The sequence below is a fragment of the Giraffa tippelskirchi genome, chromosome 8, assembly GCF_054371585.1.
Source record: "Giraffa tippelskirchi isolate mGirTip1 chromosome 8, T2T-mGirTip1v1.2.pri, whole genome shotgun sequence".
NCBI lineage: Eukaryota > Metazoa > Chordata > Mammalia > Artiodactyla > Giraffidae > Giraffa > Giraffa tippelskirchi.
This window is the reverse complement of record NC_137282.1, coordinates 123,109,668-123,137,194: the sequence shown is the minus strand read 5'-3', so window position 1 is coordinate 123,137,194 and position 27,527 is coordinate 123,109,668. Positions and strand designations below refer to the sequence as shown.

At 36.3% G+C, this 27,527-nt stretch overlaps 1 protein-coding gene across 50 annotated transcripts in view; it reads left to right on the top strand.

Moving 5' to 3' along the window:
* Nucleotides 1-27,527, top strand: part of MLIP (muscular LMNA interacting protein) — a 277,308-nt gene that overhangs the window by 165,010 nt on the left and 84,771 nt on the right. For 24 of the 50 annotated variants that reach the window (XR_014062029.1, XR_014062031.1, XR_014062030.1 and 21 more), the window contains 5 exons: nucleotides 3,129-3,200; nucleotides 14,140-14,205; nucleotides 14,290-14,373; nucleotides 14,491-14,550; nucleotides 23,686-23,730. Coding sequence is in view for 46 of the 50 variants with exons in the window: in XM_081519837.1 (XP_081375963.1) it covers nucleotides 3,129-3,200; nucleotides 14,140-14,205; nucleotides 14,290-14,373; nucleotides 14,491-14,550; nucleotides 23,686-23,730 (327 nt within the window). In the remaining 4 variants the exon portion in view is untranslated. The remainder of the gene's footprint in view (nucleotides 1-3,128; nucleotides 3,201-14,139; nucleotides 14,206-14,289; nucleotides 14,374-14,490; nucleotides 14,551-23,685; nucleotides 23,731-27,527) is intronic. The other 26 variants (XR_014062028.1, XM_081519829.1, XM_081519844.1 and 23 more) reach the window with 4 other exon arrangements.

Here is a 27,527-nt window from a genome sequence, read left to right as displayed (position 1 = left end):
GCTGATTCATGTAGATGTATGGCAAAACCACCACAATATTGTAATGTAATTAGCCACCAATTGAATCAATTAATTTAAAGAAGAGATGAAAGAATTAGGAATTTTAGACTATAGCATAGTCACTGTGATCCAATAATATAAAATGACTTCAACTTCACTCTCTTCTGTATTCTAAACATACCACAAAAACTAAGGAGACAATTCCAATGATTATTATCTTCACTGTATTAATTGAGTTTATTGTCAACATCATGTAAATGATGATGATATTCTACCTTGTGTTAAAAATACATCTAGTTAAACATATCTTTTTAAATTTTACATATAGTAGTGTGTATATGTTAATCCCACACTGCTAATTTATCCTTCCCCGCACCTTTCCCCTTTGGTAAACATAAATTTGTTTTCAAATTCTGTCCGTCTGCTTCTGTTTTGTAAATAAGATCATTTGTATCATTTTTTAAATGCAACACTATAAAACAAGTATACTCTAATATAAAATCAAAATTAAATTTTAAAAATGTTAAAGGAATATTGACAGAGGATGTGATAGTGGAGTTCTTCAGCTGAGGATCAGGAAGGAAGGGACTGGACGAAATAGCAGTATAACCGCCACGCAGAAGCGAGTTCTTAGTCAAACAGGGAAACAGAGGACCGATGTGCTCTAGGAGTAAGTTAGCAGGAGCATGTTTTGTCTCAATATAAAGGAGAATTTTGTACTAATTCTAACAGAACTAAACGTGCTACCTTGGGAGGTATGGCTGAACAAGGGATCAGAGAGATTCATGCTTTGGCTGAGGGGATTGAGCCAAATTGCCTTCAATTTCACTTCTGATTCTAAGATTATATGGCATTACATGTATAATAGCAAGATATTGCTCTGTACAAGCTTTTCCAGCTATATTCTTAAGAGCAGCTGGGGGTAGGAGAGCAAAGGTTGTAAATAATTATGCACCTGAAAGATGAGGTGAGGTCCTATGGTAGGTGAATCATAGCTATTGACCTGGAGCACCCATGTTCAAATCCCAGCTGTGATTTAGTAGCTAGTGACCTTAGATAAGTTCTTTCTTAACGTCTCTCTGCTTTGAAGTGAAAGTGAAAGTCGCTCAGTCTTGTCCGACTCTTTGTGACCCCATGGACTATACAGTCCATGGAATTCTCCAGGCCAGAATACTGGAGTGGGTGGCCTGTCCCTTCTCCAGAGGATCTTGACGACCCAGGAATAGAACCGGGTTCTCCTGCATTGCAGGTGGATTCTTTACCAACTGAGCTATTAGGGAAGCCTTTTAGTTTCCATATATAAAGTGAATGTAATATAGTATCTATGTCATAGGTTTATTTTGATAACTCAGGGAGATAATACACAGTAAGCTTTTAGAGGGTACCTGGCTTGTAGTGATTGTTAGTTATTATTATTATTGCAACTATTGTTGCAATTAAATATCCACAAAACCACTGTGGAGTATTAATAACATTTTTTTTCTGCATTATTCATGTGTTTAGATATTTCTTGGGAGAAGATATCTTATTGAGAAATATGGGCCTGTTGGACCTGAATTCCAAATCTTTTAGATTTTATATGGGCTGTGGTCTTAGATGAGTCATCTGAACTCACCACATAGCCTTTGTTTAATGATTGTTTAGTTATAGGGATTCTGCAAAATTAAATGAGGCAATGCATGTTATTTGCCTAGTTATAGATGTCAGCACTTATTCTCCATGTTGAGATGGCATTTTGCTTCAATCCTTAATCTAAACACGTTATTTTCTGGAGACTGTAGCAGTACAGTAAGTCCCCTACACATGAGCCTTCAGGATTCAACCTTTCAAAGATGTGAACGTTCATGCCAGCCCCTATATCCCAGCTGTTGTACTGTATTACTGAACCTTTCAAGGTACTGTACTGTAAATTTGAAAATGTTTCATTTTTTGTGTTTGTTTTTTATGTACATTTTATTTGTATGAAAAGTATTACAGACCTATTATAGTACAGTACTATATAGCCAGATGTGTTAGTTGAGTACCTAGGCTAACTTTGTTGGACTTACAAACACATTGAACTTACCAATGCGCTCTTGGAACGGAACTTGTTCGTATGTAGGGGGCTTACTGTACCAGGTCAACAGAGAGACTCAGGTCTTGCAGGGGCTGAAGCGTTGCTTCTTCCAGCCCTGGCGTTTTTTTATTTTACTTGATTCCTCTGTCTTCTTCTGTCTATCCTTTGGTTTGCTTGCAGGGGATGAAGACAGCCTGGTGCTGTGTGTGTCTTCCACAGCTTTGGGGCCGGTGGGGAAGCCCCTGAGACAGGAGCTTTTGAAGTGAGAGGAACCTTGAACTTGGCACCCAGAGCAGTGTCAACACTGGAATTTTGATTATGTCTGTGATCCTGATTTCTACAGTTTCCTCATGCTTGATCCCAAATACTCTACAAAGCTGAATTAGATTACCCCAACTTTTACTTAAAACTTGGAATATTTTATCTTTTGATTCTTTAATATCACTGTATTGGAAAGTGCAGGAGAGGGTGATGAAGTTTAAAAAATGAATTTAAGACCAAGAGCATGGCTTTCTAGTTTTCCCGTTAATGGAGTTAAATTGCTATCACATCTATTCAAAATACTACTTTTTAAAAATTATGGCCAAATTTTATGTGTTCTGATCACTGTTTTTATAAATGATGCAAGAGAATGTATCGAGTTCAATTAAACTTATTGGCATAATATTTTTTAATTACAGCACCATAAAAAAAAAACCTACATTCCTTTGAGAATCAAGCAAATATACCCCAAATATTTATACAATAGTATTCTTCTCAGTGCATACTGCCAATGAGAAATTTACGTGTAACTTTATAAAAAGGAATGTTTTTAAATTCTGAAACGATATAGCATATAATTGCCTATAATCCCTAGGCTGATGTTTTACTGTGGTATTTCTTTGCTTCTCATTCTAATAAAACATTAACATGAAGAGCTAATTTTTTCTGTCAAAAGCAAGTTGTTGAATCATAATCATTGTGTCCTTCATTTGGTAACATATCGTTTAACTTGGTAGAGTTGGTCTAAAATTATGTCACATTCTTTCCCCTTTTCAACTCCATTCTTACTTTCTGGTTACCCCCATTCTAGCAATACAAGACCAAGTCCAGCTACAAGGCTTTTGCAGCAATCCCAACAAACACATTGCTTTTGGAACAGAAGGTCAGTGTTGGCTCAAAAGCAGAGTAAATTTTGGTGATGTTTTCTAAGATTGCTCATGTTTTTTAGAAAATTTCTGTTTTCAAGTTTTTCATTTACCAAAATAAAATGCTGCTCTTAGCATAGGATGACATGGTGAAAGCATCTTGGTGAATAGAATGGGAGTCATCATTAATTTATCAGTAGAGTCTGGGTAGGAGCTGTAAGGTAGCTCTGGGAAACTTGATTACATTGTATATCTCTGAGTGTATCCCTGTCCTTTGGAATTTTAAATAATTGTTAATATTTAAGTGCTTCCAGGATGGTGGTCCGTGATGATTAAGACTTCACTTTCCAATGCAGGAGGTGTGGGTTCAATCCCTGGTTGGGTAGCTGAGATCCCACATGTCTCACAGGCAAAAAACCAAGACATAAACCAGAAGCAGGATTATACAAACTCAATAAAGACTTTAAAAATAAAGTCCACATAGAAAATCTTAAAAAAATATTTAAGAGTGTCCACTTCTGTTCACATTGATCAATCAACAGAGTAGAGGTAAAATGGGGTTACATCTGGGCAACTGGCCACCTTTCAAATTGGGTGATTCATAGGTGGCTCAGATGGTAAAAATCTGCCTGCAATGCAGGACACACAGGAAATGTGGTTTCAGTCCCTGGGTTGGGAAGATGCCCTGGAGGAGGGTATGCAAACCCACTCCAGTATTCTTGCCTGGAGAATTCCACGGACAGAGTAGCCTAGTGGGCTACAGTCCATGGGGCCAAAGAGAGTTGGACACGACTAAGCGACTAACACTTTCACTTTAACACACTATCTGGCTTCCACAGGGTGGGAATACATTAGCCAAGCACTTAACTTAACCTCTTAAATCCGATCACGGTCTGAACATCTTTATCCGTCTCACTGATCTGACCTCCATGAATGAGATAGAAGGTGGAAATCCTTCCCAGAGACCCAGCTGCTCTCACATGGCTCCAGGGCATTCTTGACTTGCTATTAAGAGTCATTAACTATAAAATTACCAGATTCTGCTTCAGTGGGTAAATTAAATTAAAGCCTCTTGTTTCATAAGTCCATTACAAAGGCTCTAATGAAGTCCCAGTGGAGGAAATGAATGAAATCAATTACCAAGTCCATGACATGATATAGTTCCTATGTTATTTTTATGCTATTTGTTTAGGCAGTATATCTTTGACTGCATGAAGCCCATTATTTTGTGTGTGCAATTATAGTGTTTCAAATAATATTATTATTTGTCAAATGTTAGTGTTTGCAACCAGGTGATATTTTGACCACTGGTTTATGAATCTACATATTTTAGCATGATCTGGAGAATAAAACTGTATATTCTCATATTCTGTATATTCCTTTGTCTGTAAAGTAGGACTTGTTAGTGGGGAATGCTAAGAGGTGTCTAGGTGAACATTAGTTGACAGTATCTCTTACATTGTGTATCTCTGATAACGAACTATGTATTATCCAACCGTGGCCCAGAGTATGCTCTATATATCTGAATCTGTTGAACTGGGGTGGGAGTTACTTGTTGCAGGGAGATGGGTAGCTTTTTCCTCTAGCTTCTTTTCTGAATTTTGACCTTTTATGGTTCACTGAAGGATAACATAGGGGAATTCCCTATGGTTAAGACTCTGAACTTCCACTGCAGGGGACATGGGTTCAATTCTTGGTTGGGGAACTAATATCCTGCATGCTGCATGGTCTCCCCCCACCCCCACCCCCAACTCCCCCAAAAAGGAGATTTCCAATATTGGGAGATTTCTGGAGGCTTGAGAAAGTGACACCATCACCGTGTCACCAGATGCCCCTTATCCTATGTCTAGAGTTACTATGTGGAGTCGTACATAGTAGAAGTGTTCCTTCATCATAGACCCTCTGCCCATTTAGATGGATGTTTCCAAAATCTGCTCACAAGGGCCTGCCTTCACAGAAGTGAGAGAAGCTCTTCCCTCACCAGCCATGCAGACTTCTTGTTTTCAGAATCTGTCTTTTTCAATTCAATGGATTTTAAAGATTATACTTTATTAGTTAGTCATTAAAAATGAAGAATGATTAGTTTAATTTCGAATTTCATCAAAACCCATTTCATAAATGTCTTTGGTGGTATTGGTTTTCACTGAACCTAACTCAAGTTCATAAAGGAGAGGGTTTGTGTTTTTAATTTCAAATAAAACATACTCTTAGGGAGGAGGGAGGGGGGTTCTGGAAGGGGAACACATGTACACCCATGGCAGATTCATGTCAATGTATGGCAAAACCAATACAATATTGTAAAGTAAAAAATAGATAAATAAATAAATTAAAAAAATAAAATAAAATCCTAAAAAAAAACCCATACTCTTCAGTAAAATTATCATTTTTATTTTTAGTACAACATCTGTAAATATCATGGTATCTAATTTAAAATATCTAATGCATTTATTCACCAGGGATTAGCCTGACTGAGCACACAATACATTTATCTAATGTGATAATTGTCTCTTGGTTAAGATATTGTTTTTGGACCACAAATACTTGAATTGCTTCAGGGTCACAGGATACAGCATGATGCTTGTTTTTCTTTAGAGCCTTTTATAATTCCATGTTTTTTGTTTGTTTGTTTGTTTTTGCTGGCTTTCCTATGTTATGTACTCCTCAATGAGAAACTTTAGTTTTAAGAATTCTTAAATCACAAAAATATTATCCCAAGATTTTATGAGAGTTTGTTTCTATTTTCAGTCATATTTCTTGAATGATACTGTGTTGTTTCTTTCATGGTTGTAGTTTAAAAAAAATAAATCTGGTTTATACAGTAGAACTCATCCTATGCCATCAAATCAAAGGGACTTATTTCTGAATTGAGTGGATAAATTAGGACTATAATGATGAGAGGCTCATCTATTTGGGGGAGGATTCATAGTTTGGAATATGTTGAATCCCAGAAACTTTTCCAAGATCCCTTTGATATCATGCAGAACACTACAGTTAAGAAGGGTGATGCCATAGTGTCATTACAATATTCTGTTAGGGTCCATGCTGGGGACCACTTTGAAGATGCAATGAACCCATTTATTTTATCTTAAGACAGTTCAGCAGTTCTCCCCCAGTCAGATTTTTTTTTACCATATTTTGTTTTATAGCATATAGTATAATTAATGAGGAACCAGAATCACTTTAAAAGTTAATACTATTTTTTAAAGCAAACTTTTCTCCAAATTGAAATACAGGCATCCCTTCAGATTAGACATTAAGCTCTCATTGAATCACCCAAATGGTTTCAGCTTTAATCACCCCTTGATGAAGCCCGTAATTTTCAAAAGAGTACGTTTTGTTGACAAGGGATATGAAGTATCTGGTACTTCTATAATTTATTGTCCACATCAAACTTAAATTTATAGCTTATTCCATTTTCTATCATTTCCCCTCCATGAATGTTTAGGAGGGAAGCATTTTTAGCTTAAGCCTTAACTAAGGCTTTATAGGAAAAGATGAATGTCAGGCTTCATATTTTAATGTGTTGGCATCGGGGTCTTTGACTTAATCTCCTGCCAATAATCATCTTCTCCAAGAGTGAGATGAGGAAGTAATACAAGTGATTATAAAGCAGGAACAAAATAATTAGATGAACTCGCATTCATGACTGTCCTTATTACAATATGTTCAAAAATATACCAAGCTCTGTAGAGGAAATAATTTTGATATGGACATTATTTTTTATTCTCGATGTGGGTACTGCTATCCTTTTTAGAGAATGTTAAACATCTCTCTTTTATTGACTAATTTTTTAATTTTTATTTTTCTTAATAAATTTATTTATTTTAGTTGGGGGCTAATTACTTTACAATATTGTACACAAATGCTCAGGGCTGGGGCAATGGGATGACCCAGAGGGATGGGATGGGGAACACATGTAAACCCATGGGTAATTCATGTCAATGTATTGACTAATTTTTCTTCTTATCATCTAAGTCCAATAGCAATAGGTAAAAAGTGAAACTGAAGGAAACACATTTATGTTCTAAATACATGGATTATTATTTTTATTGTGCAATTGTTTAAGGATAGGAAAGATAAAGGAATGTTTCTTTATAATCAAATAATATGAATATTTATTGTCTCATGGTGATTGCTATTTTTCCATGAAATAATACACTTTTTCTTTGGAAGTACTTTATCTGTTGCCTTCTTCACAAATATCTCTCAGGATAAAATCAGGACTACAGTTAGGTACTAATTTTTCCAACAAATGATATTACTGTGCATTTAATTCATAGCCTATGTGTGTTTGAAAGAATTTTAGAGTAGCTCAGTTTTATAAATAGCACCTATAAACTACAGGATTAATTATTTAAATGAAGATTACAGGAAAAATGCTTTATTTCTCCTGGTGGAAGGAGAACATAAACAGCTCTTTCTAAGACAATAGGAAGAACTATGCTAAAAAAATAGAAAAGTAAAGATTTGAGATATCTCATCAATGTAAAAGTTTTATTCCAAGTTGCCAGTTTAATTTTTTTAAAGGTGAGCTGTTAAGCTCCAATCAGATTAATCATATATCTTTGGGTGAGACTATTTGAAGATCAATGCATGTCTTAAAAATTTAACAAAATCTGGTTACTAACTTAAGCATGTTGTCTAGACTAGAGTGAGTGTCTTAATTTAGGTTACTTCAAGAAGTAAATGTGTTCCCAATTTGTTTAGCAATGGAGAAGTGCCCAGGACCCAAATCTATACTAACTGGTTGCCCTTGGGCAGTTGTCTACCACTCACTACTCTTTTAAAGCCCTTACTAAACCATATTTAAATATACATATTGGTTGTTTTTTTCTTATTTCCTACTATAAACTGTGAGAAAATGCAGTAGGTTTTGTTAAGCATTCATTGAATGAATTAATTTAGTTTGCACCCGGGTAGGTCTCTAAAATATCCAATTTTATTTCACAGGATTTTAAGCCAAATATTTGCTCATAGGATTATAAAAATAAAGGTACCCTGTGTATGGTAGTTAGAAGTCTTCCTTTGGAGGTAGAATAAGTCTCATTAGTTCTAACTCCATGGAAAAGATATAAAGGGCCTTCTGTTACAGGGAAAGTAAGCTGGATTTAGACTTGGCGCCTTTTAAGGAATACCACGACGGCCACCATATTGCGTCCTTTAGGGTATCAGACACTGAGCTAAATGCTTTACTATCTGCACAACTCTGTAAGGATTTTGACGCTTCAAGATGTCAACTGCATTTCTGAAAACAGCAGGGCTAGTAAGTTGCTGAAATGGACCTCAAGTGAAATCTGATTACCCCCTGGCTTTTCCCTACTCAGCATGCAACTGTGATGTCAATTAGCTAATGTGAAATATTCAGCAAGAGATGATGGTTTTGGATAATTTTTTTATTACTTGCTAAAACATGTTTAAATATTCATTAAATTAGAGCAGCAAAAGTTTTTTTTGTTGTTGTTTTTTTTTTAATGACGAACAGTTAAAAGGAATTGGAAATGGCTTAGTTCTGACAAGACTTGAGTGAGTGAGTGTTTACAGACCAGCACAATTCCTTGAGTTACTGAAAGAAAGGAGGTGAATTACAGTGGAGGAGGTGCCGGCTGGAAATCAGAAACATCCTTCTGATATCCTTGATTAAATGAAGAAAAAGTCCAGAGGCTTTGCCGTTGGGTCTTGATGAATGGATTTGAAACTAGCCGTAATGATTTGCCAAAAATCCATTCCTTCTGTATTCGAGGAACAGATATTTAACCCTCCAAAGATCTTGGGATTAAAAACACCAAGTAAATTTCCTCAATTCTTGAAATTTTTAAACCAATCATCTGAAAATAATCTACTGATAAATATTCCTAGATCTTTAAAGAAGCTATACTTTTATAATGGAACCCCCTTTGGCTTACAGCGTACATTTCCCCCCTTTCTTCAGGTCTGAAAGCTATTCTCTGACTAGAGAATCAAAATGAGATTTATTTGCCTGAGAATATCTCCAGTCTTACAAATGGTTTTGTATTAATGACTGAAAGTCAAGCAAATCTCTTATGGTTAGAGGATTTTTCTGCCAAATTCCTGGTCAGGTTAACAAAGTATAGCAACATTTGGGTTCTGCCTGAATTGTTTTTTGGGAGGTTAATTTACTAAAATACAGTACTTACCCATGAAATTTTTGAAATCCAATCCAGTTAGAAAATCGTGGCATCACAAAAAGTTTACCAGTCCTTTTAGATAATTTTTTGTTTGGAAACAGTTTACTTTCTAATTCTACTTAGAGTGCAACTAATTCATTCTGTTTTTAGATTTTTAGCACTTAATCCTATTTCCAAAGAGAGCAGGTTCTAATCAGTCTGATGATTTAACATATCTTACTCAACACTGATTGCAGTTCCACGAGAGCTGCTCCTTTTGCATGAGGAACACCCATTACGATGCGTAGGCATATCTCATGAAGACTTTGATTTTCAATGGTGTTCTTGGTTCTTGGCCCTTAATTAGAAAATCATACTGAATTCAGAAACGATTTTTTTTTTAAAAGTCAAAGAGACTATGTCTGTTTTCAAAAACTGGGCCCCAAAGTTGGTTGTGCTGAGCAAAATATAACAACTTTTAATCAGAATACTTCTAACCATTACTTAAGAATCTTTAAAAATAGGATTCAAAGTATGTTTCCTTTATGCCTTGCTTGGTTATCTTCCAATTTGGTAGAAAATATATGTTTTTATAAAACCTTTTACTGGAGAGTATTCTGAGAGAACTTCACTTAAAATCAATAAGAAACATCAATACAGTCCTGCTAAGTTGTCCAAAAGCAATCTATGGTCACACTTCATGTTAATAGAGATTTAATGTATTTTCTTTCAATACATTTTGTACCACAGAGGAAAAAAAAGCCTACTAGAAGGAGTGGATCAAGATGATATACTTGACAGAGAACTCCTTGTCAATAAAAAAATCAATTCTAGAAAATTTCAAGGCTATTTAAACTCAAAATAATCCCCCTTCCAAATTTTAATGCAATTTGAGTATTGTCTTCATTTCAAGGTTTCAGCATTGCTGATATATTAATAACACTAGTTATCCTCCTTAATTTTCCAAGCATTCTGAGTAGATTGTTTTTATTCCTTGAGTAAACATCAATGTTTTAAGTTGCATGATAAAGGATGTGTTGCTTAGAAAGTTCCTACGAAGTAAGCAGGATAATAACCCTATAAGATTTTGGCTGAAAAAATATTTGCTCATTATATTAAACTGATCACATACTCAGATCTTTGATGGTAAACAAATTTAATTGAAATGTGGGAAAATAAATTATTTGTTATTTAAAATATTCAGAGTTCAACCTCCTTCTCTAGAGCATTTTACTCAGGCATATTGAAATCGTATTCTTTCTATGATTCATTTAACTCCATTTATTTGTCAGTTTACCTTTCCAGTTCATCCTAAATATCTTTACTGAGGACATATCATGTGCTGTATCCTGAGGCTACCAAGATAAATACCACAGTTACATAATTGTAGTAGGACAAGTGGTCCAGTAGATGGAGATATAGTCGAAGAATAATGATGATACAATATGTTTAAGTCATGTGTGGAATGACGTGCTATCTCAAGGAGGGAGTGGAAGACTTTGCCTGCTTCAGATGCCAAAAACCATTATCAAGGACTTGGATTAAGATCTTTAGGGCAAGTAGGAATTCTAAGTGAGCTGACGGTGGAGGAAAGATCCATCTAGGCAGAGTTAATGACATGCGATTAGAAGGTTAACACAAGTTCAAACACCCAAGTCCCCTGTGGTTAAAGAGCAGCATCCAAGGCAGGAGTGGGTAGAAGGTGCTGGTGGAGAGGCAAGGAAGGGCTGGACCAGGCAGGCTTCTCTCCTAAGGAGTTTGTTCCTAATTCTGATCACTAATTTCTGACTTTTTTCTTATCTATAATTATTATCATACAAGCCATGTGTGGTGTAAAGCCTAACACTAAGGCCCAATATTATGTGCTTGGCATCTGGTAGAATCGGGAGGGCCTCAGATAGCTTAATCACAAGCTCTCTTCCCTATTCTGCTTCCCCAGACATGGTCCCCCAACCCTCCCTATCAAACCGGCCAGGTGCAGTGTGTACTGATTCAATCAAGGTGACCATCGCCTTCTAAGGAACCAGGGACATCTCACTTGATCCACAGAGCCCGCCTCCCACAGCGCCTGCTTGTTCACCCTTTCCTGAGCACAGCTTTGCTGTGGCCCTGATGGAACACACACACTCTTCCCCTGGACCATGACCACCTCTGAGTATTAAACTGTGCTTGATGTCACCTGCCCAGTGTCATGAATTCAGGGGTCCCTAGCGCTGTAGAGTGGGAACCCCTTCCCCTCCCTAACTCCAACCCACAGGGTAAATAGGAGGTGGTTAGAACACTATGTCAAGGAAAAATTAAATTTTCTGAACAACAGCAAGGAGTTGTCTTTATGATATTTTTTGTTCCCTGCTATCTATTATGCATAATTAATTTTAAGTAGGAAGGATGGAGGAGGAGAAGAAAAGAGATACTTTTTTTATGGTAGGAAAAAGGAAAGCTCAAGCATTTCTATTAGGTGACCATAGCTAGTGTTTTATATTTTATTTAACGTAAAGGAATGGATTTTGAAAAAATAGCTTCCAATTTCCTTTGTGTTATTGAAATAAGGGAGCTAGTTTAACACAATAAATATTTATTTTCTCCCACATCACAGTGAGGTACAGCTCAACTTGGTGATACAATGTGGCTCAGTGATGTAGTCTCTTTCCACCTCACATTTTCAGGTATCCCATAGACGACAGCCCAGCAGGCTCCCCCATCCCTGGGATTCTCCAGGCAAAAACACTGGAGTGGGTTGCCATTTCCTTCTCCAATGCGTGAAAGGGAAAAGTGAAAGGGAAGTCACTCAGTTGTGTCCGACTCCTAGTGACCCCATGGACTGCAGCCTACCAGGCCCCTCCATCCATGGGATTTTCCAGGCAAGAGTACTGGAGTGGAGTGCCGTTGCCTTCTCCGAGAAGAAGAAAGAAAGAATGATGAAAAGTCATATCCACCCTTAAGTGACTTTCATCAGAAGTGATGCATCACCTTTGCTCGCATTCATTTAGGAAAAGTCAGTCACAAGCCCTAAATTCTTAAGTTCAAGGAAATGTATATCCTTGCCTGAGAAAATGAAGTAATTTGGTGAACCTTAGCCTTGTCTAGCATGATATCCAAATTAGTGCAGGGAAAAAATAAATTACAGTAAATTTAATTTATTAAATTTAATCAATTAAACAATTCAAAACCTGAATAAAAATTAAATAGAAAAAGCGAGACAAAGGTAAAACAAATATATTTCAGAAACAAATGATAATAAATATGTTAGCTTATATTAAAAGATAGATGTTATTAGATCAGATTAAGAAATGAATTCCAGACATTTATAAAAAACACTGATTTTTAATGTTTGGATGCAGAGAGTTGGAAATAAAAAGGCAATGATATAGTAAAAAGTACAAATAAAAACATTTGATTGTATCAGGCAAAATAGAGATTAAGACCCAAAGTACTGTTACGGATATGAAGAGACACTTCATAAATACAAATATTTAATTCATGAAGAAGGTATGCTTCTTCTAATTATGAAGGTAGCTAATAAATGGCTTCAAATTACACTGAGCAAAATTGCAAAGATCACAAGGAGAAATTAACAATTAGGTCATATTTTATGATTTCAGTTGTTAATGAGACTAAGCATGCATAAGAATGCAATAAAGCTAAACGTGATTTGAAAAAAACAATGAAAAATTTTGATCTGATAGATACACACACATACACATATTACTCTGCAGCCAACAATTAGAGAATAGATATTATGGGATATTTACAAAAAACCTACGTCTTATGCCATAAATCTCAAACTACAAAAGAAATGGCTATTTTGAAGAAGTTCTCTGGTTTTAACTAAATAAGTAGGTAATTAAAAAATTGGGTAAAAAACTTATATTCCTAAAAATTAGAAAGAAAAAATACTTTAAAGTTAACTCATAAGTCTAAGAAAACTTAATAGAAATATTTAATAACTATATTTAGCATTGCATGATAGTGATCATATACATATCACAACTTGCAGAATGCCACAAAAAGGATTCTTTGAGGAAAAAGGAATTTATTCTTTAAAGATTTATTATTTAGGATTAATCCAAAGACTGTAGAAAGAAATATGTAGTGAGTTGTAAACAGAAATGACTGAAATGGAATGTTTATGCCAAAAATCAAAGCCAAAAGTTAGTCCAATTAAGAGATTAGAAATGGATAATCCTACCTGGAATTTGATTAAGAAAAAAGCAGGTAGACGCAAATATTAGAAATGATGAAGGAGAGGGACCAAGATGGCAACATGGATGGCTTCTGAAGTTCTCTCCTCCCAGTAATAGGCTGAATGTGCAAACTACACGTGGAGAAATTCCCTCCAAGAGAAATCCAGAACCCAGCTGAGTGACTCCAACATCTCAGATTAATAAGAAAATACCCACATCAAACCTGGCAGGAAAGGCTGAGATACACTTTTGCCATTAGCTCCGCCCCTGGTACAGTGTCAAACGATTGGGAGGGCAACTCCAGCTCGCAGTTCCTCCCTTAGGTTTTAGGCTGAACATCTAATGTCCCAACTTTTAAGGTTCCCACCTAAGGGAAAAGCCCCAATGTTTACCTTGAAAAGCCAGTGGGGCGCCAATGGGAGTTGTGCCCACAGGAACTACAAGTTTTCTTATATTGGAGGTACTAGTTCCACAGCAGAATGTAGACATTTGTGGGCAGTGCCTCCGTGTCAGACAGTAGCTCGTGAAATGAGAGTATTCTTCTTGGAAACACTGAGACATCCAGAGCTTTCTTTGAATTCAGACTTAACTATCTGTATATTTGACTAAAAGCCTCACATGAGAACCATTTCATTTATTACCACTAGGCACTAGATGAACCAGCCAAGACGGACAGCATTTCCAAGGACAGCACCTTAGACCCACCTCTGGAGGTAATGGCTTCAGATCCACCCCTGCTTTTGAAATACAGTCCTGAAACTCTTTGCTAACCCAGTACCTGGTTTCAATTCTTCCAGTTGTGTTCCCCTGCACAGCTCAGGCAGCAAACTGAAGAGCTCTGTGCTACCATTGATAAGGTCTTACAGGATTCCTTGTCTATGGTAATGCCTTAGACTAGACTGTGCAATTCAAACCTTTGCTTCGCTTCACTTCATTTCCCTCTGCTTGACTGGGCTGGATGCGTCCTAAGCTTGTCCTTTTTTTTTTTTTTTTCCTAGCATTCTTCTGATTCTCCTTCAAGTTCCCTACAGCCTTTGTTGGGTTCTGACACAATCAAAGTATGTATATATCTTTAATATAATTTACTCAACCATAAGAGTTACTAGGTTAATCATTTTTAAAATAAAGGTCAAGGCCCGATAGTGATTTGGGGGATTAGTGGACAGCAACCAGCATTGTGTTTTGTTTTTTGTTTGTTTGTTGTTAGCAAACAGCATTTTGAAAATAGGATGGTAAGAGAGTTCCCTGGTGGTCCAGTGGATAAGAATCGCCCCCCAGTGCAGGGGACACAGGTTTGATCCCTGACGTGGGAGGATTCCACATGCTCTGCGGCTCAGGAGCCACAGCTGTTGAGCTGGCGCACTGCAACTACTGAAGGCTGTGTGTTCTCGGGCCCACAAGCCACAGCTACTGAGACTGTGTGCCTAGAGCCTATGTTTTGCAACAAAACAAGTCACCACAATGAGAAGACCAAGCGCTGCAACTAGAGAGGAGCTCCCACTCGCTGCAACTACAGAAAGCCCACAGGCAGCACTGAAGACCCACAACAGCCAAAAAAATAAATTAGAAATAAATTAAAAAGATAATGTGCTGCTGATTATTTTAAAAATATAATAGCAAGAGTGTAAACTATCCATCAGATTCTATTATTCCAACCAGTGAGTAGATATTGTTGATATTTCTTTCAATTTGTTTACATGTAGAGGTATAGGCTTGTGTGTACAGACTGCAGTAAAATCTGTTTCTGTAGATTACATTCGAAACAGTGTGGAAGCCAAAATATGAGGCTCTGTTGTCATATGTTGACATTTCGAATATGGAACTGCATGTAGAGTTTGTCGCTTATTCTAATCAGAAACCATAGCTTCAGTCCGTATGTCATTCACAGCCCTTAGACTTTCAAGAAATGGAAAATGAGGTAAGAGCTTTCATTAGTCTAATGACTAATGAGGTAAGAGCTTTCATTAGTCTGAGAGCTTTCAGTTCAGTTCAGTTGCTCAGTCATGTCTGACTCTTTGCGACCCCATGGGCTGCAGAACGCCAGGCCTCCCCGTCCTTCGCCAATCCCCACAGCTTGCTCAAACTCATGTCTATCAAGTTGGTGATGCCATCCAACCATCCCATCCTCTGTCATCCCCTTCTCCTCCTGCCTTCAATCTTTCCCCGCTTCAGGGTCTTTTCCAATGAGTTGGTTCTTCACAGCAGGTGGCCAAACTATTGGAGCTTCAGCTTCAGCATTAGTCCTTCCAATGAATATTTAGGACTGATTTCCTTTAGGATTGACTGATCTCCTTGCATCCAAGGGACACTCAAGAGCCTTCTCCAACACCACAGTTCAAAAGCATTAATTCTTCAACACTCAGCCTTCTTTATGATCCAGCTCTCACATCCATACATGGCTACTGGAAAAACCATAGCTTTGACTAGATGGACCTTTGTCAGCAAAGTAATGTCTCTGCTTTTTAATATGCTGTCTAGGTTGGCCACAGCTTTTCTTCCAAGGAGCAAGCGTCTTTATTTCTGGAATTCTTTTCTTTTGGTTGACTAAGTTTATTTCCTTGTTCTTTGACTCAGAGAGACTGAATCCTGGATATTTTATATTATTTGAGGACTACTAACACATTAATTGTTATTATTAAATATTTAAATATTTCCTTCTTATCATGTAGCCATTTTCATTCATTGGGGTAAAATATTACATTTCTCCAAATTATTTTTTTGAATATTTTGTATAGATCCACTTATCCAAGTTTTAAAATGATTGTGGTTTTTCTTTTATTGATAATTGTTAGTTTTTGAGGCCAGTCTTATTTTGTCCCTTGGAATTAGTATAAATGCTCTTTTGCCTATTATTTTTCAAAATTGGAATTTTATATATATATATAAAGTAGATTGCATTTATTTAAAATTTTTTTATTAGAGTATAGTTGACTTACAATGTCATGTTTAAAGTAGATTTTAAATGTATAGAATTGCCTATAATTAAAAGAGTATTCCTAACTTTCAATTGGAACATTATAGACAAATATCCTTTAATAATGACATTGAAGCCAGGTAATTAATCATTGTCAGTATGAAGAATTATATTTTCATAGAGAGGACCTGCAAATAGTTACATCTTCTCTATTTGTAATCTATTTTGTTGTATATTCTTAATGTCTTTTAATCTAAAGATGGAAAGTTTTGATTTGACAGAGTTACTGAATAAATTTTAGGTATATTTTTTTTCTTTTCATTTGTTAACCATATAAAAATACCCCATATTACATTAAATGTAACAGGAATAGGATTTAAGAAATAATGTGAGTAATCATCTATATTATTTATGTAACAAATATTTAATGCTTATAAGTTAAAACTACATTATTCTAGGCCATTAAATTTAAGTCAATTATTTTATTTAGCAAATATTTATTAGGGATGGGCTTGGCCCTGTGAGGCACCATGGTGATAAAGGTGAGGGAGGCAGAGGAACTTGGCAGGTGTAGTTAGTTGTTTTCTTAATTGAAATCTAGTTGATTTACAATGTTGTGTTAGTTTTTCAGGTTATAGCACAGTGATTTAGTTAATATATGTATATATATTTATATAAATGTATATATACATTTGTGTATAATATGCACAAATATTTTTTCAGATTCTTTTTCCTTATAGGTTGTTATAAAATATTGAGTATAGTAGTATTATATTGGTATTACACAGTAGAACCTTATTTTTATCTATTTGATATATATTAACAGGAGTGTATATATGTTAATTCTAATCTCCTGATGTATCCCTCCCCACCCACTTTCCCCTTTAGTACCTACAAATTTGTTTTATGTCTGTGGATCTGTTTCTGTTTTGTAAATAAATTCATTTGTATCTTTTTTAATATGCCACTTATAAAATATATCATATGGTATTTGTCTTTTTCTGACTTGCTTCATTTAGTATTATAATTGCTAGGTCCATCCATGTTGTTGCAAATGGCAACAACATTATTTTGCAATGAATGAACAACATTCATTATTTTTTATGGCTGAGTAATATATTATTTTATATACGTACCACATCTTCTGTATCCATTCCTCTGTCAATGGACATTTAGGCTGCTTTCATGTCTTAACTATTGTAAACAGTGCTGCAACGAACATTGGGTGTATGTATTTTTCAAACTAGAATTTTCTCTGGATATATGCTCAGGAGTGGATTGCAGGATCATATGGTAGCTCATTGTTAGTTTTTTAAGGAATCTCTGTAATGTTCTCCATATGGATGCACCAATTTACACTCCCACCAACAGTGCAAGAGGGTTCCATTTTCTCCACTCTGAGGGGGTACTTTGGATATAGCAGTCTGAAAGTAGGATTCAAACTGACACAAGATGGAAAGAAGCCAGTTGTATAAAGATCAGGGATAATAAATTTCAGGAAGAGGAGTAAGTATTTGCAGATGTTCTGGCAGGAAAGAGCTCAGTGTGCGTGTGATGGAGGCCAGTGTGGCTGCGGGATGGTAAGCCTGGGGTGAGCAGTGGGAAATGAGGTGAGAAGACAGGGGCAGGACTGGTGAGGATGCTTACCGCCATGGCATGAAGTTTGAGTTCCATGGGAAACTGTGAAGATATAAAAACATGGGGGAATAATAGGAAACCACTGAGAAAGATCCTGATGGCTGCTGGAAGGAGGCTACTGAGGCTAGGAGGAACAGCGATGGTGGTCTCGATGCAGTGGGTGCAGAGGAGCTGCAGAGAACTATGTGTGAAAGAGATCTTGCAGGCTTGCTTGGGTTTGGAGGTGTGTAGAGGAGAATCTTGGAAGAGCTCCTGGTCTCTGCATCGAGTGTAGACAAGGAGAAATAATGTGGAAGATGAAGAGGCTATGTTTGTTTGGACAAGATAAATTCAAGGTATGTGTCAAGCAGGCCTTAAGCCTGTGTATCTGGCAATGGTACAAGGGCTGGAAGGGGGCGACTAATATTTGGATGTTGTGGGCACCCTGTATGAAGATCCCAGGAAGCAAACAGTCAAGGAGAATGGAAGTCCATTCTGAGAGTAAAGTCACGGCAGTGTGGCAGCGTAGAAGCTACAAGAGCCCAGCATTCAAGAGAATGTGAACGTGGTGACAGCTGCCAAGAAAAAGAGAATAAATAAGGCTTCAGAAGGGGTTATTAGGTTTGACTTTGATTTTGAAACTATGCTGTTGTTGCTTATGTGTTGTTCTTTCTTACCTTGCTATTTTTCTAGCGTTTACTAGCATATACAGACCGTTTGAACTTAAGGCTATTCTTTTGCTGTTTTATTTTTAATTTTTTTCAGCCAGTTCAGTCACTCAGTCATGTCCGACTCTTTGCAACCCCATGGACTGGAGCACACGAGGCCTCCCTGTCCATCACCAACTCCCGGAGTTTACTCAAACTCATGCCCAGTGAGTCGGTGATGCCATCCAGCCATCTCATTCTCTGTCATCCCCTTCTCCTCTCTCCTTCAATCTTTCCCAGCATCAGGGTCTTTTCAAATGAGTTAGCTCTTCACATCAGGTGGCCAAAGTATTGGAGTTTCAGCTTCAACATCAGTCCTTCCAATGAATATTCAGGACTGATTTCCTTTAAGATGGACTGGTTGGATCTCCTTGCAGTCCAAGGGACTCTCAAGAGTCTTCTCCAACACCACAGTTCAAAAGCATCAATTCTTCAGCGCTCAGCTTTCTTTATAGTCCAACTCTCACATCCATACATGACTACTGGAAAAACCATAGCCTTGACTAGATGGACCTTTGTTGGCTTTTTAATATGGTGTCTAGGTTGGTTGTAACTTTTCTTCCAAGGAGTAAGCGTCTTTTTATTTCATGGCTGCAGTCACCATCTGCAGTGATTTTGGTACCCCAAAAATAAAGTCTGCCACTGTTTCCACTGTTTCTCCGTCTGTTTGCCATGAAGTGATGGGACTGGATGTCATGATCTTAGTTTTCTGAATGTTGAGCTTTAAGCCAACTTTTTTCACTCTCCTCTTTCACTTTCATCAAGAGGCTTTTTAGTTCTTCTTCACCTTCTGCCATAAGGGTGGTGTCATCTGCATATCGGAGGTTTTGATATTTCTCCCAGCAATCTTGATTGCAACTTGGGCTTCATCCAGCTCAGCATTTCTCATGATGTACTCTGAATATAAGTTAAATAAGCAGGGTGACAATATACAGCCTTGACGTACTCCTTTTCCTATTTGGAACCAGTCTGTTGTTCCATGTCCAGTTCTAACTGTTGCTTCCTGACCTGTATACAGATTTCTCAAGAGGCAGGTCAGGTGGTCTGGTATTCCCATCTCTTTAAGAATTTTCCACAGTTTGTTGTGATCCACACAGTCAAAGGCTTTGGCATAGTCAATAAAGCAGAAATAGATGTTTTTCTGGAGCTCTCTTGCTTTTTTGATGATCCATCTGTTGTTGGCAGTTTGATCTCTGGTTCCTCTGCCTTTTCTAAAACCAGCTTGAACATCTGGAATTTCATGGTTCACATATTGCTGAAGCCTGGCTTGGAGAATTTTGAGCATTACTTTCTAGCATGTGAGATGAGTGTAATAGTGTGGTGGTTTGAACATTTTCTGGCATTGCCTTTCTTAAGGATTGGAATGAAAACTGACTTTTTCCAGTCCTGCAGCCACTGCTGAGTTTTCCGGATTTGCTGGCATATCAAGTGCAGCACTTTCACAGCATCATCTTTGAGGATTTGAAATAGCTCAACTGGAATTCCATCACCTCCACTAGCTTTGTTTGTAGTGATGCTTCCTAAGGCCCACTTGACTTCACATTCCAAGATCTCTGGTTCTAGGTGAGTGATCACACCATCATGATTATCTGGGTCATGAAGGTCTTTTTGGTATAGGTCTTCTGTGTATTCTTGCCACCTCTTCTTAATATCTTCTGCTTCTGTAGGTCCATACCATTTCTGTCCTTTATTGAGCCCATCTTTGCATGAAATGTTCCCTTGGCATCTCTAATTTTCTTGAAGAGATCTCTAGTCTTTTCCATTCTATTGTTTACCTGTATTTCTTTGCACTGATCACTGAGGAAGGCTTTCTTATCTTTCTTTGTTTTTCTTTGGAACTCTACATTCAAATGGGAATATCTTTCCTTTTCTCCTTTGCTTTTGGCTTCTCTTCTTTTCTCAGCTCTCTGTAAGGTCTCCTCAGACAGCCATTTCTTTTTCTTGGGGATGGTCTTGCTCCCTGCCTCCTGTACAATGTCACGAACCTCCGTCCACAGTTCATCAGGCACTCTGTCTATCAGATCTAGTCCCGTAAATCTATTTCTCACTTCCACTGTATAATCGTTAGGGATTTGATTTAGGTCATACCTTAATGGTCTAGTTGTTTTCCCTACTTTTGACACTCATAAAAATCATATTTATTTTTTTCTGGAACCATCTTGAAAAAAAAGAAAACAACCAGACAAATAAATTTTAAACCAAGCCTAATTCTTTTTTTAATTTTATTTTGTGTACACCTTCTTTTATTTTTTAAAGTCCCTTCTTTTTTATTTTCTAAATTAAATTTAATTAATTTATTTTTTAGAGTGTAGTTGCTTTACAATAATGTGTTCGTTCCTGCTGTGTGACAAGGTGAATGTACAACGTGTATAAATATATCCCTTCTTTGAATTTTTTTTGCATTTAGGACACCACATAGAAGGCTGTTCTTTTTAGTCTTGTATGAAAACAGTGACCTGATTAACATAACGTATATGTAGTTTTTCTTCCATGTTTTCCTAGATACGTACTTTATTATTTTTTTTATTTTAGTATTTTCTATTACTTTTTATCTTTTGTGGGCTCTTATTTTCTTCAAGACAACATTTTTGTGGATATCACTTTTATATTTGATCTGGAATTCTGATGATCTGGGACCTTAAGCCGTTAACAATTATTGTAATTCTTCTTATATTAGGATGAATTCCTGCTATCTTATTTTATATTTTCTACTTAAAATGTTTTCTTTTGTATATTCTGACATTTACAGGTTTGAAATTAAAGAACATTTCAGTTTGCATTTTTGTTACTGTTCATAATTACATGTAAATTAATAAAAACAATAATTGTGCTTATTTTCCTATCAATTTTCAGACTTACAAGTGTATTTTTCCACAATTAAATACCACAGCATTTTCCACTTTCCAGTTATTATTAACCAAGAGCTCTATATATGTACATATACACACACACACACACATTATTTGTTAGTATCTTTTGGACCTCTATTTTTGAATTTTAATGGTGATATTTTTCTAGATTTATTCTTTATTTAGATACTTACTCTTTAGATCCTGATTTCTCAAAGATTCATAGATTTTTCCTAGATTTATTTTTCTTTTTTTTAAACTCCTGCTGAAAAGTGTATTCAGTAAGTGTTTTTGTATTGATTCTATTGCCTGTGTTCCTGAGATTAGCATTATTTTACCCTTTCTTTTAAATTATAGCTTTGCCAGTATACAATTATAGGTCCCCTTTTCTCAACAAATTTTTGGCCTAGATTCTTTCTTGTCAACAACATAACTTGTGAAATATTTTATCAGCATGATATTTACTCCGCTACTACAGAGTGATCATTTACAGAGCAGCACTGTAATCTTTTAGAATTTTGTCTTTATGATGTTATTGATTTTTCCTATTATGTGTGTGTGTGTGTGTGTGTATTTTCTTTTATGTATCTGAGTTGATCCTCTCTTTGGCCTTTCATCTGAAGTTTTCAGTCTTTTCCTCCTCTTACATTTAGGATATCTTTAGTCATTATTTTTAAAAATATTTCTTTCTTCCTAGGGCTCTCACTATATGACTTTGTCACTTTTGTTTCTATATTCCATGGCTTAATCTTTGCCTATTTTTTTCTATTTATTGTTTCCCAATTTTTCCAAGAAGATTCCTTCATCTGATATTCCAGTTCAAGAATTTGTTCAGTATCTATTCTATTCTTCAGTCTTTATGTTCAGTTCTTTATTGTAGCTTATATAATTCTTTTTTAAAAGTCAGGTTCATTGAGGCATAATTACCCATTGTAAAATTTACCCATGTAGTGTACAATTTTATGAGTTTTGACAAAGCATATAGTTATGTAACCACCACTACATCCAAGATGCAAAACTTCCATCAAATAAAACACTTTCCATGTGCTACTTTGTAGTCTATTTCTCCCTGCAACCCAGGTTCACTTGCATGTGAAAAAGTGAAAGTGAAAGTCGCTCAGTAGTATCTGACTCTTTACAACTCCATGGACTGTATATTCTCCAGGACAGAATACTGGAGTGGGTAGCCTTTCCCTTCTCCAGGGTATCTTCCCAACTCAGGGATGGAACCCAGGTCTCCCTCATTGCAGGCAGATTCTTTACCAGCTGAGCCACAAGGGAAGCCCATGTATCCATAGCTAATTCTTCATTTTTATTGTAATATAGTTGATGTACAAATTTATTTCATAATTTATAATGAAATCAGTTAGCTTGATTGAGAAAGTTCCTCTAGCCATGTTTTGCATCTCAAGTGCAAATTTAGAGGAAATATATAATATGACCCATCTACATTTTTATTGTTAGTTTTTGTGAGTTTGTCACAAGGAGAGAAAGAAGCAAGATAAATTAAGATATTAAAATGACTGAGAATATGAAGCATATGTAATGGAGCTGGGAAGGCTCATTAATTTTGAAGTCTCAGTGAGGCTGAAGAAATGTTGTGTTGGGATATTTGAGAAATGAAGATGGTAGATGGGGGAAGTAGAGTTCTAAAAGACAGATGTGAGAAATGAAAGTTCAAGTTCAGAAGTTCTCCATTTTATTTGTGAAGGTGACATCTAGGAACAGTCCTGGGAGCTGATGATTGAAACGGAGCAGATGAGGATGTTTTTGGAGTTGAGTAGCTCAGAGAATTGAGGGGTAGAGACTTCTGTGTGAATTCTGAAATTGCGTGAGGAACTATTATGATCCATAAGTGAATGTCATCGATAAATAAGATATAATTTCTTCAAAACTGATTGATAGCAGCAATGAAGAGAATAATAAAATGAAAGTAAAGCTTAGTGAAATAAATTTCAAAGGAACAGGAGGTTTTGTATAGAAAAGATAGAGTACTGGTTAGAAAGTCTTAACAGGAAGAGAAAGGTGAACACGTATCCCAGAAGTTGAATCGTTTAACATTTTCTTGATTACTTCAGTAGCATAATTGTTTTTATTTTCATACAGATGCCTACAACTCTTCCAAGAGCAGCTGGTCGAGAAACCAAATATGTAAGTCCCTTTATAATTATACATACTGGTGTTGTAATGGGTGCCTGGGCATGCTTTGGAGTGAACTCAACTATACATTCATTTGAACTGAATTAGTTGAATTTTTCATAAATTGAAGAGGTAGGATGGTATGATTGGCCCAGAGGTGGAAAATCAGTTATTTCAGGTAAGTATATTGACTGAATTCCTTCTTAAGTGAGGTCTTACTTATCTGATTAATTTGGCTGAATCAAGCAGAACTCCAATACCTACTTTCTGTCTTTCTAATTATCAATGCTTAGATAACATTTTCATTTTTGTAATGATTTATCATGCTTACTATGAAAGAGTCCGCTCATATACTTGAAATATTAAGATTTGTCGATTTCCAGTGGCGTTGCCAGGTTAGTTGATTTTGACTAGTTTGCTTCTTTCTTGCATTTAAATTTTTAACAAAGAAATCAGTTCCACTTTTGAGCAAAAATGTATTAAGAATGAGCATGTAGATATAAACTCATACACTTGATTCAGTAAATTGTAGTGAGCTAGCTCTGAATGTGCTAGATGCATACATGTAGCTTCACCCCATTCCTACTCTCCATTCACCATTCTGCATCTGACCAAACATACTCTGGTGTAGGTAAGACTGTTTCCTAAGGAAGTGTTTAATATTTAGTTTAAAACAAACCAGCAAACTATTCCTTTTAGTTTATATTTTCGAGTATTGTCATCATCATTCAGGGTCAATTAGTAAATATAAATTTTGTGACAGATCTGCTTTCAGTGTATACATTTCTGCCTTCATTTGACCCTTCCCAAGGCAGATAATGAATTGAGTGAAGTTACTGAGCTTCATCACATTCAGGAAGTGATGTTTAGGGGGTATGGATAGGAACCCTGCTTAGAACATTATTTAGAAGTTTCCCTGTTATTTTCTGTTATTCCTGGAAGTTATTTGAAGCAAATAGTTTAAAAAGTGGAGGCATTTGGTGGCTATTTGTTGCTGTTGTTCAGTTGCCCAGTCGTGTCCGGCTCTTTGCAGACCCCATGGACTGCAGCATGCCAGGCCTCCCTGTCCCTCACCATCTCCTGAAGTTTGCCCAAGTTTATGTCCAGTGTTGCTGCTTGCTCCAGAATCCTGGAAAGTCATTTAACCTATCTGTGTCTTAGACCTTTTAGTCTATAAAATTGACTTCTCCAATGGCTCAGCAGGTAAAGAATCTGCCTGTAATGTAGGAGACACAGGAGACTCGGGTTCAGTCCCTGGGTTGGGAAGATCCCCTGGAGAAGGAAATGGCAACCCATTCCAGTATTATTGCCTGGAAAATTCCATGGACAGAGGAGCCTGGTGGGCTATAGTCCATGGTGTCACAAAGAGGCAGACATGACTGAGCGACTAACACTTTCCAAATTGGGACACTAATGGTTGATGTAAGATTTACAATGGTTAATAGATGAAAAGTCCTTAGTATAGTCCTGACACAGATATGACTCAATAAATGATTGTTCTTCCCTTTCTTCTTTTTTTCCCCTTCATCTATATCTCTCCACTTCTCTTTCTCCTCCTTGTCTTGGGAAGACTGGATGCACCATGATTTAGCTAGTTCTTTGATTCTTTAGTTGAGTATAAGAAAAGAAAGTCCTTAAAAGATGTTTCTATACTTTTTGTGACTAAGACATTCTACAAAAACCAGATCCAACAAAAAATAGCTAGAATATCCTTTACTCTCTCCTTTCTTTCTCATCTACTCTTAGTTTGCACCCAAGTCTGATTTAGGCTCATTTGAAATAAGGATGCCTTCTTCCATCCCTCCAGGGGATGGGTAATTTGATAGCATTGGCAATAATCCTACTGGGGCTGCTTCAGTCTTTGTAGTTAGAGGCTATTTCAAATTATTCTTCTGTCAGTTATCTGACTTAATTAGAGGAGGTTAACATTTGCCCCAAACTTTGTGACAGCATTTGAATCATTCAAAGTTAACTGAAGTTAACTGAATCATCAAGTAGATTTAATATAGACTCAAACAAATATCAATTCTTACTCAGATAAGATTCTTGACTTTGATTAAATTTGGTTTCTTGGAGAAGGTTTGTTTTTTACTTTCTCCTACAAAATGACATTTGAATTGTTTGTGACACCTCAAATATGTCCATGTCTTTTGGAAGACTAGATGGGTAATTTTACAGTGGAATGCAAAAACCAGTTTCTGGTGCCATCATAGGAAGTCACACTTGTAAATATTTGGCTTCAGTTATTCCATTTACTAAGTGATGTCTGACATTTCTTTTGAGGAGAAAAATGAAATTTTAGAACAGACGTCTTCCTTAGTTATAAAGCCTTAATCTTATGTGAACAATTGATCTTAAATACAATACCCTGATTTTTAAAAAAGAATGACACTGGAGTATTTTCTTTTTTAAAACTTTTTAAATTGAAAAAAATTGAAATTTTATATTGGTGTATAGTTGATTTACAATGTTGTGTTAGTTTTATGTGTACAGCAGAGTGATTTAGCCATACACATATCTGTTCTTTTCCAGGTTCTTTTCCCATACAGGTTAATACAGAGTATTGAGTAGAGTTTCCTGTGCTTTATTTTAGGTCCTTGTTGATTATCTATTCTATATATTCTATGGTATATGTAATAATATAATATAATAATTAGGAGGTTAATCTCAACCTCCTAATTTATCTCTCCCCACTGATTCTGTAATATTTTCTTCTAGAAATTCTAATATTCGTATTAACAGAGCTACAAGTGCATCGTATTGTGACTTGAATAGTTTTCACTTAATTAATCTTTATATTTTTCTTCCTTCTTCTCCCATGGAAACTCAAAAGCAAATCTGAGAATCCTACAGGTTGTAACATTTCAATATTCTACCATCTCTCTTCAAAACTTTCAGGGAAGCAGGCATCTTCGCAGTATTTTTCTGCTAGGAATAGGTGTGTTATTGCCTTTCTTAGATTTTATTCCAAAGCAGGGATCATGAAGTTTACCAACTTCTGCACCTCAGAGGAAAAAGGGGAAGACTTGAATTAGAACCAAGAAGAAAAATTTTGTTACACTGCGGGATATCCTCAGCTGGTTAGCACACTCCACTCAAAACCCTACTTTGGAGGGGTGGGGGGGCACTTTAAAAAAGTGTCCAATATAATCTATGAATTGTGATGAGTAGAAGGCATAGTCAGTTTCTAGCTCTATCATTCAATTTACCCCCTTCTTCCCCCACTGATGTGACAAATATCTGAGTGTCTGCCATGCCCCAGCACTTACGCAGAGTCACTGGGGTGTGAGGGATGTACAGAACAGCAATGTCCCCATTTCTGAAGCACAGGGTGGGGAAGACAGTAAACAATTAAAATAGGAAAGAGCAAGATACTTGCTCGCAGAAATTGGAGGAGGGCAAGACAGAGAACTGGTGTTGAGAACTGATGTTAAAGCAAATATACAAAGATGCTAATTCTCAATGCGTCAGTATGTTCACTGGATTTCCAGTTTTCCTGGGATGATGAGAGTGGCTTAATTAAATAAGGAGAAATTACATGACTAATTCCTTTTTAGGGGGCCTTTGATGAAAGGCTGGCTTTCCTTCATCAAAAAAAGAAAAAAGATAGAAAATCCTTGTAAAACAATTCATGCCCTTTTCTTAATCTTGATTGCACACATTGTTAACATTCCACATAGTCTGCTTTTTAGGATGAGCCAGATGTAATAAAGTACCATCAATTTAGACTAAAGTCAAGGTTTTTCTTCAGTTCATGGTGTATTGAATTGCAGTTTATTTCAAAGTAATTTAATTCAGATTCTCTTAAG